Below are 17839 nucleotides of genomic sequence, written 5' to 3' on the forward strand. Positions count from 1 at the left end.
TGCATTGCGCATGTTTCACACTTACTTATCGCAGCGCGGACACGATTTTCTTCACATTGTCGGTCACCATGGTTCCCATTTCCAGATTTCGTGGAGTAAGCCATACTCAGATTTCTTTACGAATGAGCTTTAGCAGTTCCTCCCCTGTGTGACTCTGATCGTCAAGGCAAACCATGTGAAGAACAGCTTGACACCGCCGTGCCCTACACACATGGTACGATGAAGGGCCACCGAGATTTGGACGTGCAGTGGAGGCCGAGGACACAGTGGAGGATGAGGAGGCGGTGTCGCACACTTTAACTGGACCATCTGTCTGGGAGCGAGAGCGTGGAGGAGGAAGCGGTGTGACCTGTCCAAGTTGCTGTTCTGGCTGTGCAGGAACCACATTTACCCAGTGGGCTGTAAAAGACAAGTATTGTCCCTGCCCGTAGTTACAGCTCCACACGTCAGCGCTGCCATGCACTTTTGAACACACCGACTGGCTCAAGGACTGGCCCACCTTCTCTTGTACGAACTTATGCAGGGCTGGTACTGCCTTCTTCGCAAAGAAATGACGGCTTGGGACTCTCCACCTCGGCTCGGCACAAGCCATCAATTCTCTAAAAGGTGCAGAGTCCACCACTTGAAAAGGGAGGGACTGCAACACCAGCAACTTGGACAGGAGCACATTCAACTTCTGCGCCTTTGGATGAGTGGGCGCATACTGTTGTCTCTTGGACATGGCTTCGCCGATGGATTGTTGGCGGAATGGCTGACTAAAAGCGGGAGAAGCAGGAGTGACAGAAGGAGGGTTTGACACACACCTTCGACTGAGGTGGTGGAGCCTTGGCTGGATGAAGGAGGGAGCGGATGGGCACTGGGTGATGCAGCAGGCAGGACCACTACATCAGAGGCAAGGTTCTGCATCTTGCATGTGGCTACGTGAACCTCCTCCAGATGCCTTATGAAAAACTTCCACACCGCCGAGTAGCTGATTTTCCTACCCGCAGTCCGCACTAATTGACTGCTACTGGCACCGTCTCCAAGAAACTCTGTTCCACTACCTCCCGGGAAGGTAGGCTGCCGCAAAGCAGATGGTCTCCCCGGGCACGTTTGGCTCCTGAATTTCCAATCCTGCCACCACGCTGACTGCCTACCGTGCTACCGCCTTGCTGCCTTAAGGGCAACCTGCAACTCTCTTCTCCTGATGATGATGATGAAGCCCCTTCTGCACCCGGCTCCCAATTGCGATCGGCTTCATCATCATCAACAGGTGTGTGCACGTCACTTATGTCCTCCTCAGGTTCCCCAAGACCCTGAACACTTGCAACACCGCCTCCCACGTCACTCTCCGCATCACTACTTGGCCGCCTAGCGGAGCAAGCGGCGCATGTCTCCTCCCCTTCTTGGCTGGGCAGTAGCTGCTGACTGTCCTCTATTAGATCGTCCTCAGGAAATAGTGGAGCTGAACCCACAGTATAACACTTCTTTAGGAGAGGGAACAGCATAGGACAAAGGCAATGGGAGGACAGGGACTGCTCCCGGGCCATGCCAACTGAGGGTTGTGTCTGAGGAACCCATCAACTGTTGACTGGGGGTGTCAGATGTCACTTGTGATGATGTGGATGAGCGTGTTAACCAATCGACGACAGCAGATGGGTTGCTGGTGGAGACACGACCACTGGATGATAACGGGAGCTCAGGCCTCTCTCTGCGACTCCTGCTGCCACTCGCCCCAAGTCTGCTGCCAACTCTGCCTGAACTATTTAGGCCTCTGCCACTCCTCTGTTCACATCCTGGCACTTCTCTGCCTGACATACTTAGTGCATTTATGAGGGTATTACAATACGCTACACTACTCTTTAAACAATATTTGTCTAGAACAGCAGCAGATGATTACTTACGGCTGTCCTTTCACAGTATGTAGGACCTTTACAGATTAACAGGTACAAGATGGCACACTACTAAAAACACCAGACGGGGAATACTATTGTTTGAACTTTGACGGTATGGAGCACCTTGACAGATTAACAGGTACTAAATGGTACAATACTTGGATGCACCTATGCGGTATGCACTGATGAGGGCAGTAATATGCGTAACTATACGCAGAAAAAACTCTGTATTTTTGTAAAACACCAGCCGGTGAATACTATTGTTTGGACTTTGACAGTATGGAGCACCTTGACAGCTGAACAGGTACTAAATGGTACAATACGGAGGACGCTTCTCCCGTGAGCTCCGCGCCACCGCAGGGAATATAGCTATATAAGCGCCGTCTTACCGGCTCCACGGAGGCGAAATCTCCCACACTGCTAGCCCACATGGCCAACCAAGATCCCCAGCGATCTGGGACCTCTCAGCGGTCGATGTCCCAGACCATACCCGAAATATTCCGGACGGGTCCGAAATCTAAAATGGCGCCGACCCCAACACAGGCTCCCTGCCAGGAGGCGCCTGAGGAGGAGAGCATAGCTGATACTCCCCAGCTGGCAGACCCTACGCCGGATCCCCTCACAGCAGCTGACATGTACCGTACCATACAAGGTATGTTCAAAACCGAACTTTCGAGGGCGGTGGCTGACTTTACCAAGCAAATTGGGGACCTGGGCCAAAGAATAGCGGACTTGGAGATTAAGACAGATGATATAGTTGACGCTCTGACCTCAGAGCGCCAAACCAGTGCGGACCATGCCGAACGCCTGGATCTCTTGGAGTTAAAAATTGAGGATCTGGAGAATAGGTCTCGTAGGGCCAACATAAGAATACGGGGCTTACCGGAGTCCCACACTGACCTCCAGCAAGTGGCTACTAACCTTTTTAAAGCACTTTTACCTCAGGCGGACCCCGCTTTGTTTCGCATGGACCGCATACATAGGGCCCTGGCTCGCCCTAAAACGCCAGACACCCCCAGAGATATTGTTCTTCGTCTACATTATCCAGAGGCCCGTGACCGCTTACTCCAAGCTGCACGTAATATTGAGCCCCTGCCGGGGTTACCCTCCTCGGTTCATATGTATGCTGACCTAGCACCATCAACACTGGAGAGGAGGAGGCATATGCGCCCCATCACGCTTGCTCTACAAAAAGCACAAGTGCGCTATAGGTGGGGGTTCCCTTTTAATCTACAGTTCCAGCTCCGCTCTACCTTTTACACAGTGCGTACACCGCAGGAAGCTATGGAGATTCTAAAAAAGGAAAATATACCCTGTGAGGAATCTGTGCCTCTACCACAGCGGCTGTCCAAAATCAGGAAGACGTGGCAAAGGATGGACTCTCCCTACAAAAGGCATCGACCTCTCCACCAGCCCCCAGGATGATCGACCACAACTGTTTACCTTTTTTTTCTCGATCCTATTCTCTATTGCATAATGGCTGTTGACTTTGGGACGCTACCCTGAATGTCGTAGGACTGTTATGTCCCAAGTCTTTCTCTGGCACTTTTGGAGGCCTATTCATCCCATTTTTGTTCCATTTTTATTACTTAATCTTCCCCCTTTTTATTTTTTTTGTCTTTTTTTTTTTTGGAGATGCAGCTCATTTATGCTCATATTCTCTTGCAGGGACAGTTTTCGTCTTTTGGTCCATAGTACATGAGACTACTACAAGAACTGTTCTCTGTTATGTGTATCACCCCCTTTATTTATTTTCTTTCCCCCCCCCCCCTTTTTTATTTATTTTTATTATATATATTATTATTTTTTTTTATTTCTTCTTCTTGTTATGGCTCTCCGAGGTCAGGGGGCCTGGGGGTTGGATCCCCGTCTCCATGGGGATTCTGTCTGTATTATTGTATTCCTATTGTACTGACCCACTCCCCTTGCTTGGGCTGTGGTTTAACTATTGTTTGCCTGGGAGATTTTGCCCTACTGTTTAGTTTTCCCTCTGGTGGATTACCATGTTGCCCCACCTCCAGAGGATACGGGGGCCACGGGGGACTAAGAGCCCATTGGGGTCCCCCCTGGCTCCCTCCCTCTGTCCTCTTATGATGTTACGAGTTCTAGTGGATATTGTATGTAGCCTTCCTGGTACTGTTGTTCTCATGTTTTTCTGGTTCCCCCTTATCTTGCCTTCCCTTCTCCTCCTCTACTTTTCCGTGTTTGCTTTTTTTTTTCTCTTTTAATGTGACCAGTGCATCTCCCCTCCTTCTTATCTTTCTTTATTTTTCTCAGCACTGCCTATTCTTTTCCTTATGTGTAAGGTGATATCTCACAATGTCCGAGGGCTCAATTCCCCAATTAAGAGGAAAAAAGCTATGATAGATTACCTCAAATATGCTCCAGATGTGCTTTGTATACAAGAGTCACATTTCACTACTTCTTCCTATCCGAAGCACATCCATACTAATTACTCACGAGTTTATATGGCCTCTCACACTTCCAAATCCAGAGGAGTACTGGTAATGCTTCACAATGCTTTCCCTTTCAACGTACTGAAATCTCATGTGGATACTGAGGGTAGATATTTGGTTCTGGAGGGCACATATCAGGAGTCTCGGCTGTGTATAATTAATTCCTATGCACCAAATGATGATCCATTGGACTTTTTTGTTCACTTGGCAGCCAAATTACCTGATCTTACCTACGATTTTCTTATATGGTGTGGTGACTTTAACATGGTGTTCAACGGGGTGCTTGATAGGTCCCACACGACTACTTTTCGTAGAACGGGTACAAAGCAGAGACTCCTGAAGGACACTCTTGCCTTGCATGAGCTGGCGGATGCGTGGAGGGAGCATAACCTGGCGCAGAGGGGGTATAAGTACTATTCTCCAGCACACTCGCTATATACCAGAATCGACTGGATTCTGACGTCGACCTCCTCTCTGCCACACCTGCTCTATGCCAGACACATACATTGCGCCTGGTCTGACCATGATATGGTGTACGCCCAGTTTGCCTTTGGTAATCGCTGTTCCACACCATATGCATGGAGGTTAAATGAGTCATTATTGTCACGCCCCCATATTCGTGCGGCTCTGGAGGAGGCTCTCACTTCTTACTTTTCTACTAACTCTATTTCCCCCTCTGATATTGGTTGGACTTGGATGGCCCATAAGGCGTTCATTAGAGGTAAACTCATATCTCTTGCAGCAAAACTTAAAAAGGAGAGACTGAATACACAATCCGCCCTGGAAAATAAGCTAGCTAGACTGGTCACTGCACACCAGCTGAACCCTCAACCGTATTTGCTACACGCTATTAAAACTACTATGCTTCAGCTGGATGCGGTGCTTACGGATCGCACTGAGCGAGCGGTGAGGTGGACACAGGCCACCTATTATAAATGGGCGAACAAGCCAGACAAGCTCTTGGCCTCCATGCTGAGGCAAAGACAGCGGATAAATAGGGTTCATTCAATTCAACTCAAGCCTGGAGTGCCCACCTCTGACCCTTCCCGTATATATAATGTTTTCCATTCTTTCTACTCATCCCTGTACAATGAACGCCCCTCCCCCCCTTCCTCCACCCCTATCTCTACCTTTCTGGACTCCATCTCCTTACCTTCCCTCTCACCCTCTGATAGGGAGTGCCTTAACTCACCTGTGTCGGCCGAGGAGGTGGATCAATGTATCTCCGACTTGAAACAGGGCAAAGCCCCTGGCCCTGACGGTCTGTCGGCCCTCTATTACAAAAAGTTTAGTTCTATTCTACTACCTCACATTGTCTCTTTTTGCAACAGGATGCTCTCTGGTTCCCCTATGCCCCCAGAGTTCCTTACTGCATCAATTGACATTGAGAAGGCCTTTGACTCCGTCTCATGGTCCTATATGTTTAAGGTTCTGGAAAGAATGGGATTCTCGGGCCAGTTTATAGCTGCACTACATACATTATACTCTTCACCTCAGGCTTATCTTAAACTCCCCTCCTCTTCCCCGAGCCCCATTGCTATTGAGCGGGGTACTCGCCAGGGGTGTCCGTTATCGCCTGCCTTATTCGCTTTGGCCATGGAGCCACTGGCGAGTGCCCTAAGAAGTAACCCTGACATCTCGGGAGTAGATATAGCTGGGTCGGTATATAAAGTTAATTTATTTGCGGATGATCTGTTATTGACCCTTACGAACCCCCTGGTTTCCATTCCAAATTTATTTGCGGTCCTAGATAATTTCTCAGCGGTCTCTGGACTAGTAATTAATAAGAACAAGTCGGAGGTATTGTTCTGTAACACCCCCAGGTCGACACAGGATCTCATAGGTCTTAACTTCGATCTCCATCCCACCACATCTCACCTTCCCTATCTTGGGATTTCTCTTCCCTCTAACATTGCTTCTCTTTATAGACTTAATTACCTCCCTCTCTTTAAGTCCCTGAGGGCTGACATGGCTAAATGGAATCTTCCTCATATTTCCTGGTTAGGCAGGCTCCACTCTGTCAAGATGGTACTGCTACCTAGACTGTTATATTTATTCCGAACCCTATCTATCCCTATCTGCTCACCAGATCTCCGGACACTCCAGGCTGATATATTTCGTTTCATTTGGCGAGGCCTCCGCCCCCGTATCCCCAGAGTTATTATGTACTACCATAAGAATGTTGGGGGTCTATCTGTCCCCAACCTCTTCAAATATTATAGAGCGGCTCGTCTTGCTCAATTGTTATTATGTAACGCAGTTTCGGGTGCACCTCGCTGGCTTACTCTGGAAAATACTCTCCTCTCCCCCCATACTTTATGCTCTCTTATGTGGTCATCCAGTCCTATATTTACTTTGATTCCCCCCTCTGCTCTCCTCTCTCGCTACTCGCTGCTCTTGTGGAGATCGGTCCGCTTCAAGACTCCTCTTCAATCTCCTCTGTCCCCAGCCTTACCTATTTTTCATAACCCCCTTTTTGCTCCAGGCCTCAACACAGGTCCATTTCACTGGTGGGTGCGCCACAAACTTACTCGCCTACATAATTTTCTCCTTCGCACCCACCTTATGACCAAGGAGATGTTTATGGCTAGATATACTGCTCCACCTTCTGAATTGTATAGACTTAATCATATCTTTTCCTTCCTTCTATCTCTTCCCTTCTCCTCTTTGGGGATTTCCCCTACCTCTTTTGAGACACTTGCCATCTACTCACCCTCTCGACCTGGCTCCCTATCTCACATTTACGCTTTGCTTAACAAGCCTCCTCCAGACACTAAGCTGCCTTTCGTGACTCAATGGGAAGAGAATCTGGGGGTCTCTATGCCCTTATCTACGTGGCACGATTGTTGTATTCAAATCAGTAAAGGGAGTTGGCAGGTTTCCCTTGTTGAAACCTCCCTGAAGGTCCTACACAGGACTTATTATGTGCCAGCTCGCTTGCACATCATGCACCCTGAGGTGTCCTCAGAATGCTTTAGGGGCTGCCGAGAGACGGGTTCCATGCTCCATATATGGTGGACCTGCCCTCAGGTGGCGAGATTTTGGTCGGACATAGCAAACCTAATTTCCTCGGTCTTACACATTAGACTGTCCCCCTCTCCTGATGTCTGCTTATTGGGACGTAGGCCGCAGGGCATGTCTTTTGCTTCATTTAAGTTAACTCAATTTATTCTGCTGGCGGCCAGGATCCATGTGGCGTCTAAATGGCGCTCCAATGTTCTATCTAGCTCTATGGTAGTCTCTAGAGTAAATCAAATATTGCTATCTGAAAAACTTAATGCAATTAGAACTGACACCAGAGATAACTTTGATAAGGTTTGGGAACCATGGCTGTCTTCTCCCCATGCCCCGGACTTGACATATTACCTATCTTTGTGATGCACTGTATTAATAGGTCTAAAACATTTCACAACACGGATTACTTATCCCCACTGATACTTCCTTTACCCTTCTTCTCCATCACCCACCCTCCTTGCCTTCCCCATCCTTACCTACCCCCCGTCCCTCTCCGGGTCCACTGATCCTGGCCCCAGTTGGTTGGCATTTTTGCCGGTTGTTGTCTACGATGAGACTACATCAGGTTCAAAACTAGTTGTATGTATTTTTATACTGTTTAACTATGATTGCAATGTACTTCTCTGTACCGTTTCCTTGCTTTCAATAAATATATCTTTTGACACTAAATGGTACAATACATGGATGTACCTATGCGGTATGCACTGATGAGGGCAGTAATATGAGTAACTATACGCAGAAAAAACTTTAAAAACACCAGACGGTGAATAGTATTGTTTGGACTTGCACAGTATGTAGCCCCTTGACAGATTAACAGTTACAAAATGGTACAAATGCACTACAGTCCACTGAACAATCACATATTTCTGAACAGCAGCAGGACCCAACAGTGCAGCACCACAAAAAAACAAAAAAATACAGGGATTAAACCCTAAATTGCACTCTGTCAAACAATTCTGAGCAGCAGAAGATTTGTGGAGCAAAAAAAAAAAAAAAACTCAATTGGGCTGAAAAATGAGGAGATAAGATGCTTCAGAAAGTTCAGGCAGCTTGTAGATCTGTATGAGGCAGCTGACAGCTATCTGCCCCTCTCTGCTGCAATGCTCAATAATGTGAATAGGAGGTTTAGCTATCAATGATCCTTCTCAGTGTAAAAGCAAAGCACTCTGCACTCCTGCCTTTCCCTAATGCTGATGTGACTAGCAATTGCAGTGTAACGCTGTGGTATGAGCTATTCACACACACGCAGTCCCGTCCTCTTTATCTGAGTGCATAGATGAAATGAAGAGAGGCAAGATGGCCGCCAATTATATAGGTGCTGTGACAGCACAGGGGTCAATGAGCACTGATAGGCTGCATCTCACATGTGATTCAGGGGCAGCCCGCCTACCTTCATTCCCGCCACTGTTTCCCGCCCTCCCATAATCCCCTGCCCCATGTACTCACATGTGGATCCGCCATCTTAGGTCTCCAATAGCCTGGAACGCTGTAAAATGGAGTTTAATGAAGCGATTCACGCAATAGAATCGCGGCGATATTCGTATCCGTTGCGAATCGAATTTTTCATGAAACTCGTAACGAATTCGGGTTTGTCAGCTTCGGTTCTTTCATCTCTAGTAGCTGACGCAGGTAGGCAAAAGAAACCGGTCTATTTTGTCAAAGTGTTGGGGTGGCACCAATGATAATCTAGTCTGATGCATCAGACATTGGTGGGGGGAAATCCCGGCTGATCCATGCCTGATTCATCTTCACAAAGGTCAGTCCCTCCACATTTTTGGTGGACAGGCGAGTTCTCCTTGGGGTTACTTTGGCCCCCGCCACATTTAACACCTGCCCTGATGCCACACTAGTGACCGGGCAGGGTGGCTTTTCCAGGGCAAACTCTGCTAGTTTTGGACACAAATCCACTTTGGCTGCCCAGAAGTCCAGCGGATCTTCAATGTGGGTTGGCATGGTCATGTCAAGGTATGCAACCACCTGCTGGCTCAGGTCCTGCTCCTGGTCTACCTGTTGCTGACGAGTTGCTTCATTATGCGGGTGAAAAAAGCTACTCATCAGCGACTGTAGACTCAGGCTGCTGCTGGTGGAGCTGGTACTGCTCCTGCCACCCCACCCTTCCCCAGCAGCCATGGTAGTGGAAGGTGAGCGCAGAGGGCCTCCCCAGTTAGACCTGCGAGAGGATAGATGATGGCGCAGATAGGCATCAGCCAACTGACTACGTAGGATGTCTCCGTAGTAGGTCAGTTTTAGTGTTGGGCGCAAATATTTACATTTAAAATTTTTAGCGCGAATATCGCAAATTCGCAAATATATTCGCTATATATTAGAAATTGTGAATAATCACTTTTTTTCCCGCATATGCGCATATGTGAATATTGGAATATGTGAATATTTGCATATTCGCATATGCGAATATTCGTATATGCGCATATTTGCATATGTGAATATTTGCATATTCCTTCTTTTCACTTGTGGGCCAATTAAAATTATGCAAATACACTTGTCAGAGGTTATCAACAACATCCCAAGCAACCAATAGTAAAGTTGCCCACCCCCTCACTGTTTTCTTCCTCGAATACGCGAATATGCAAATATTCACATATGTGAATATGCAAATATAACGAATATGCGAAATTCACGAATATAGGACGTATATTCGTCTATATATTCGCAAAATATCAAGAATTTGAATATGGGCAATGCCGCTCATCACTAGTCAGTTTGTCCTCCCTCTCAGTGGGTGTAGAAAAGGCCCCTATTTTGTAGCAGTAGCTAAGGTCCAACAGGGTGGAGAACCTGAAGTCATCCCGCTGCCGAATGGTAACAATTCAGCAGTCACTACACAAGCAAGTGACTCGGAGGGACTCCCTGCCTCCATCTCCATTGCATACTGCCACGTTGTGTCTGGGTCCTCTGTCTCGTCTTTCTCATTACTCTTTAGCTGCTCCTGCTCCTCCTCCCCTGTCAGCTGAGTATCAAAGCCTTCCATTTTGCTCCACTTTCCCCCTCCCCTCCTCCTCTTTTTCCTTCTCTTCCAGTTACCAGCCCCCACAGTGCTCATGCGGGTGTGAAATCAAGGTGCCATGTCTCAAGTGCCCTGACCAGCCATTGTTTCCTCCATCTGTTGTAGGAAATGAAGCAGTGGAATGACGTCATTCATCCCGTAATCCTAGTGACTGACAAATAATGTGGCTTCCTCAAAGGGCCTGAGAAAATGGCAGGTGTCACGTATGAGCTGCTACTGGTTGACATGGAAGTTACACAGGGGAGTACCCCTATCCACTTGGACCATCAAGTAATCTTTGATGGCCTTTCTCTGTTCTGTACAGTTGGTCCAATATATGGAGGGTGGAATTCCAAGGGTGGAAACGTTGCATATCAGACTATGTTGGGGGAATACCGTTCTCACGTTGAAGCTCAAGGAGGGTGTGCTTTGCAGTGTACGAGTGGCTGAAGTGCATGCAAAGTTTCCTTCCCATTTTTAGGATGTGTTGCAGATGGGGGGAACACTTTAGGAACCGCTTAACAACTAGATTGAAAACATGTTCAATGCAGAGTGCATGGCACAGGCTTCCTTGACACAGCACAGACAAGATGTTCTTCCCGTTGTCGGTCACCATGGTTCCCATTTCCAGTTGTCCCGGAGAAAGCCATGATTTGAGTTCTTGATGAATCCCTTTGAGCAGGTCCTCCCCTGTGTGACTCCATTCGCCAAGGCAAACCAGGTGAAGAACAGCGTGACACCGCCATGCCCTACACACTTGGTATGCTGGAGGGGCACTGTGACATGTCCATGCAGTGGAGGCAGAGGACATGGTGGTGGATGAGGAGGCAGAGTCGGACATTGTCACTGGACCAAAGGCGTGAGAGCGTGATCTGGCAAAATTGCTGGTGTGGCTGTGCAGGAACCACATTCACCCAGTGGGCTGTAAAGGACATGTATTGTCCCTCACCGTAGTTACAGCTAACCAAGTTGGTACTGCCCTGCACTTTGGTACACACCGACAGGTTCAAGGACTGGCCCACCTTCATGTTTGTGCAGGGCTGGAACTGCCTTTTTTCAGAAAGTAATTATGGCTTAGGTCTCTCCACCTTTGCGCGGCACAAACAATCAGTTCTCTAAAAGGTGAAGAGTCCCCCACTTGAAAAGGGAGGGACTGCCGCACCAGCGACTTGGACAGGAGCACATTCAACTTCTGCGCCATTGGATGAGTGGGCACATACTGTTGTCTCTTGGAAATCACTTTGGTGATGGATTCCTGCAGGAATGACTGACGAGAAGTAGGAGGAGCAGGAGCAACAGAAGATGGGAATGACACACAGCTCCCTTCGGCTGAGGTGGTGGAGCCTTGGCTGGCTGAAACAGGGAGCGGTGTGCCACTGGGTGATACAGCGTTTGCTGCAGCAGGCTGGACCACCACATAGGAGCCACAGTTCCTCTAGGCCGCTTTATGGTGATGCTACATATGTTGACGCAGAGCTGTGGTGCCAATATTGGCCACGCTTCACCTTCTGCTCACATATCTTACATCTGCCCATGTTAACCTCCTTCAGATGCTTGACAAAAAAAACTGCCACACAGCCGAGTAGCTGATTTTCCCCCTATAGTCTGTACTGACTGACTGCTACTGCCGGGAACTCCAGGAACCCCTGCTCCACTACCTCCTGGGCATGTGCCACGCTGCTGACTCTCAACCATGCTACCACCTTGCTGGCTCAGCTGCTGCCTCACGGGTAATCTGCACGTCACTGATGTCCTCCTCAAGTTCCTCAATGGTGTCTGTTTCAGGAGCCTGAACGCTCGAAACACCACCTCCCATGCCACTCTCTTTATCATTACTTACCCGCCTAGCAGAGGAAGCAGCAGATGTCTATTCCACATCTTGGCTGGGCAGTAGCTGCTGACTGTCTTCTAGTTGATCGTCCTTGCTGTATAGTGGAGCTGAACCCACAGCATACAATACTTCTCTGCGTGAGGGACCAGCATAGGAAAGAAGCAGTTGGACGACAGGGACTGCTCCCGGGCCATGCCAATTGAGGGTTGAGTCTGAGGAACCCACCAACTTTTGACTGTGGGTGTCAGATGTCACTTGGGATGAAGTGTATGACCGAATTAACAAATCAATGACAGCTTCTGGCTTTCTGGTTGACACACGACCACTAGCTGACACCGGGAGCTCAGACCTCTCGTTGCGACTACTGCTGCCATACGCCCCTACTCTGCTGCAACCTCTGCCTGTGCCTGATAAAGTTAGGCCTCTGCCAATCCTCTGTGAATGACCTGGCACTTCTCTGCCAGACATACTTGAAGAACAGTGGTGTGCACATATATTTCACTTTTTTTTAGAGTCATACGCCCCAATACAGTTGCACCGGAAATAAGCGTAACAATCTAGTGCATAAGTCTTTTAGTGCTTTTAGTCTTTTACACTTACTGCACCTTAATAGCTTTAACCAGAACAAACATAGAACAGTGGTGGGCATATATATTTCACTTTATTTTTTGAGTAATGCACCCTAGTTCGGTTGCACCAGAAATAAGCATAACAATCTAGTGCGTAAGTCTTTTAGTGCTTTTACACTTACTGCACCTCTACCTCTACAGAATAGCATGCAATGTCAGGCTGCTGCTTCCAAAGCCGGCAGGATATTGTCATGTATCAAAAGAGGCATGGACTCAAGGGACAGGGACATAATACTCCCCCTTTATAAATCATTGGTACGGCCTCACCTGGAATATGCTGTTCAGTTTTGGGCACCTGTCCATAAAAGGGACACTGCGGAGTTGGAAAGGGTGCAGAGACGCGCGACTAAACTAATATGTGGCATGGAACATCTTAGCTATGAGGAGCGATTGAAGGAGTTACAATTGTTTAGTCTTGAGAAGAGATGTTTAAGGGGGGATATGATAAACGTATATAAGTATATTCATGGCCCATACAAAAAATATGGAGAAAAACTGTTCCAGGTTAAACCCCCCCAAAGGACGAGGGGGCACTCCCTCCGTCTGGAGAAGAAAAAGTTTAGTCTCAAGGGGCGACACGCCTTCTTTACCGTGAGGACTGTGAATTTATGGAACGGTCTACCTCAGGAACTGGTCACAGCTGGAACAATTTACAGCTTAAAAACAGGATTAGATACATTCCTGGAACAAAATAACATTAATGCTTATGAAGAAATATAAAATATCATCCCTTCCCAATATCGCGCCACACCCCTACCCCTTAATTCCCTGGTTGAACTTGATGGACATATGTCTTTTTTCGACCGTACTAACTATGTAACTATGTAACTATGTAACTATGCACCTTATTAGCTTTAACCAGAAAAATTTTAGAACTGAGAGTGTGTATATATTTCACTTTTTTAGAGTAATACGCCCCAGTACGGTTGCAACAGAAAAAAAGTGTACTCTCGCTCTCTGAACTGTCCCTGCGTGCACTATGGTTGCTTGCTGTCTTTGACTGGGGATTGCTCCCAGTCTGAACTCAATTGGCAGACTCTGGAACCACTTCTGAAGTGTCCCTGCCTGCACTATGGTTGCATGCAGTCTTTGAATGGACAGAGCTTCCTGTGATGATCTCAATTGGCAGACTATGAAACGACTTCTAAACTCTCCCTGCCTGCCTGCAGTGATGCAGCCTTGAGGTCGGTGGATTTCTCCTGACCAGGTTTGTATTGTCAGCAGTAACTCTGATTAGTGACCCCACAGTGTCTGCTCTCTGTCTAGCCAGAAAGAATGCAGGCTTGAGGGGAATGGATTTGCCACTGTAAAGTTCTGTATTGTCAGTAACGGTGATTAGTGCGCACACACAGTGTCTGCTCTCTCAGCAAAATGCACGTCTTTGGCAATGGCTGCCGAAAATATAGGGCTGTGACATCACAGGGCTGGTTGGCTGCTGATAGGCTGCATGCCGCCACATGATTCAGGGTGATCCCGCCTACCTGCCTTCCCAGAGTTCCTTGCCCCAAGTCCTCACACATGTAGCTGCCATTTTAGCCCCCCGGCAAGCACAAAATTTTGTGAATGAAGCGATTTGTCACCACAAAGCGCAAGGAAATTTGAATTTGTTCCGAAATGAATTTTTCATGAAATTCGGAATGAATGTGACTTAGTCAGCTTCGATTCACCCATCTCTGGTGAGCACTGGGGACAATGCTTCACTCCCTCTGCCAGTACTACCCCTGAAAGATGCAGAAGCAGCAGCAAAGACATCTGTACATTGGAGCACATGATGACAATGTTTTTGAATTTGGTTTTCCGTCCTGACATGAATCATCCCCAAAGGGATGGACACCACCACCTGAACAACCAGGTTGAGCCATATCTAAGTAGTGCCCTTTCTCTGAAATACACCATGAGTCCAGACCCCATGGACTTCTGGGTCACCAAATTGACCATTGACTAAAACTTTCCTAATTTGTCATGGTTGTTTTGCCTTGTCCACCATCCAATGGTACAACAGGCGGTGCCACCCCCTAAGCTAACAGGATTGCAAAAAAAATCTCATTTATTTAAACTCACCCTTGCTGCATCTACTGCTAACCAGGCCAAGTGTTTGGTGCTGGAAAGTCGTGGCAAGCTGGCTGCATAGCTTCTCCCTATAGAAATCCAACTTATCCTCATTTTTGGAAGGTTAAAAAATTCCCTTATTCTGGTTTAAGAGTGTAGCTATCCAGTACTTTAACAAACTACACTGACAGGTCAAGCTAACATTAGAAGAGATAAGGAGTTGACAGCAAAACAAACTGGTAAACCACAATGTGTGAGATAAATGCTAATTTTAAAGTAATTGCCCAACAATGTAACTCTTAAAGGAGTACTCCGTTGGAAAACAAATGTTTTCAAATCTACAGGTGCCAGAAACTTATACTGATTTACAAATTACTTATATATAAAAACCTTAATCCTTCTAGTACTTATTAGCTGCTGTATACAGAGGAAGTTGTGTAGTTCTTTCCAGTCTGACCACAGTGCTCTCTGCTGTCAGCAATGTCCGTGTCAGACACTGTCCAGAGTAGGCAAATCCCCATAGCAAACATATCTACCAGTTTCTGATATGGAAAGAGGTGTCGGCAGAGAGCACTGTGGTCAGATTGGAAAGAACTACACAACTTCCTCTGTATACAGCAGTTGTTAAGTACTGGAATTATTAAGCTTTTTAAATAGAAGTAATTTGCAAATCTGTATAATTTTCTGGCACCAGTTTATATAAAAACATTTGTTTTTCACCAAAGTACTTTTTTGATGTATCCTGGTCTTTTTTAAAGTAGTAACACAAAATAAAACCTATATTAACTGGATATCATCCGAATCGTATAGACCTAGAGAATAAGGATAATGGGAGAGATTTACCAATCAGCCTGAAACCCTAATTGTCTGTTTTTTCCACAGCAACCAATTGCAGCTCAACTTTCATATCTTAATGAGCTCTTGTTAAGTGAGGTTGCTATCGGAAAAACCAGACAATTAGGGTTTCAAACTGATTGATAAATATAGGTCACTATGCCATTTTTACCAAAAAGTGCACTGCCTACTAATTTTGTAAATTTTTTTTTGTTTGTTTTTGTTTCTCTAGCTTAGGTGGTAACATGAGTTATGCCATTACAAGTACAATTAGTAGCCCAAAAATCCAAACCCTCATATGTGGAAATTTGAAAGCATACATACCTGGTATAAAAGCTTTTGTAAGATTTTCAATGGGAAATATCAAGAAATCCTCTTCAAAGACCATATCAGGTTTAGCTGACAGGTAATGCTCCAGATGTTGTCTGGAATCAAATCCATGTACATGATAGATCTTACGGGAGACGAAATCCATCGTCTAATCTTCTTCACAGGCAGGTGACTGTATCTACACCGGAGCTACAGGTCTTTATATAGTTACTAGGAATCAGTTTGCAGGTTACATTAGTATAAATCACTAATCACATCATGTGTTGTTGTATTCATAAGTCAGTCATGGGAACATGTGATAGAAATTCTCATCGAGCATTAACGATCTTCAGATAAACAAATCTGTTGATTTGTGAAATGAAGAAAGGAAAAATGAAACAAGTAGAGATGAACGAATCGAAGCTGACGAACCCAAATTCGTTACGAATTTCATTAAATATTCGATTCTCAACGAATGTGAATATCGCCGTGATTCTATCGCCCAAATCGCTTAATTAAACTGCATTTCCTGGGGTCCAGGCTCCAGGGCATCTAAAATGGCGGATCCACATGTCAGTTCATGGGGCAAGGAACGCTGGGAAGGCGGGAAGGCAGGTAGGCGGGATGACCCTGAATCACATGCAGGATGCAGCCTATCAGCAGCCAGTCATCCCTGTGATGTTACAGCCCTATATATTCAGCAGCCATTTTGCAGTTCGTCATATCATTCATTACACTGCATACAGATAGGACGGACATCGCTGTCTGTGTGTGTTACATCGAAAAGCTAATTCCAGCAGTGTTTCACATCCTAGTCACATCAGTGTTCTGGTGGACAGAGAGCAGTGTTTGTTTTCATTGAAAAGGATTTTTACTGTAGCCATTAACCTCCCAGTTACTTTCTTCAGCATTGTATTACAGAGAGGGGCAGAGAGCTGTGTGTTGCCTCATACATTTCAACAAGCTGCTTCAACTTCATAAACCTTAGCAGAGGAGGCAGGAATAATTTTTCAGTGCAATTCTGTGTCATTGTTCCACAACAAATCATCTGCTGGTTATACCAGTCTACAGATGGTATAATACCCAGCAGTCCATTCCTAATTTTGTGTTTAGTACACAGCTTTTTTGTGCTGCAGCACTGTTGTGTTCTGCTGGTGTTGTTCAAAAATGTTTTTTTTCAAGCGTACTGTAATGCACTTTTCTGGGCTCATAAGTGCATACCACATACCTACATCTAAGTGGTGTACTATTTTGTGCCTGTTAATCTGTCAAGGGCCTAGATTCCGTGAAAGGACAGCCAAAAGTAATCACCAGCTGGTGTTTTACTCCAATACGTTTATAAAGCATTCAGTAGCTAATTTTTCTGAACTCATAAGTGCATGCCACATCCCTACACCTAAGTAGTGTACTACAGTGTACTATGTTGTACCTGTTAATCTGTCAAGGGCCTAGATACTGTGAAAGTTCAGGAAGAAGTAATCAGCGGCTGGTGTTGTACTCAGATACTTTTTTAAGTGTACTGCAGCGCATTTTTCTGCCCTCATAAGTGCATACCACATACCAACATCTAAGCAGTGTACTATTTTAAACCTGTTAATCTGCAAAGGCCTATATATTGTGAAAGTCCAGGCAAAAGTACACACCTGCTGTTGTTTTAGAAAAACACTGTTTTAAGCGTAGTGAAGCGTATTGTACTCTTCTCATATACTCACTAAGTATGTCAGGCAGAGAAGTGCCAGAACATGCACAGAGGAGGGGCAGAGGCCTAAATTCATCAGGCAGACGTTGCAGTAGACTAGGGCCTGAGCTCCCGGTATCAGCTAGCGGTCGTGTCTCGA

At 46.4% G+C, this 17839-nt stretch overlaps 1 protein-coding gene across 1 annotated transcript in view; it reads right to left on the reverse strand.

Annotated features, from left to right (window-relative positions):
• LOC130293598 (nicotinamide N-methyltransferase-like) overlaps positions 1-16167 on the reverse strand; it is a 41002-nt gene extending 24835 nt beyond the window's left edge. Inside the window, exon 1 of the mRNA XM_056542465.1 lies at positions 16017-16167. Within this exon, the coding sequence (XP_056398440.1) occupies positions 16017-16167 (151 nt within the window). The remainder of the gene's footprint in view (positions 1-16016) is intronic.
• Between the last annotated feature and the right edge of the window lie 1672 nt (positions 16168-17839).

This window comes from Hyla sarda, chromosome 10 (genome assembly GCF_029499605.1).
Source record: "Hyla sarda isolate aHylSar1 chromosome 10, aHylSar1.hap1, whole genome shotgun sequence".
Taxonomy (NCBI): domain Eukaryota; kingdom Metazoa; phylum Chordata; class Amphibia; order Anura; family Hylidae; genus Hyla; species Hyla sarda.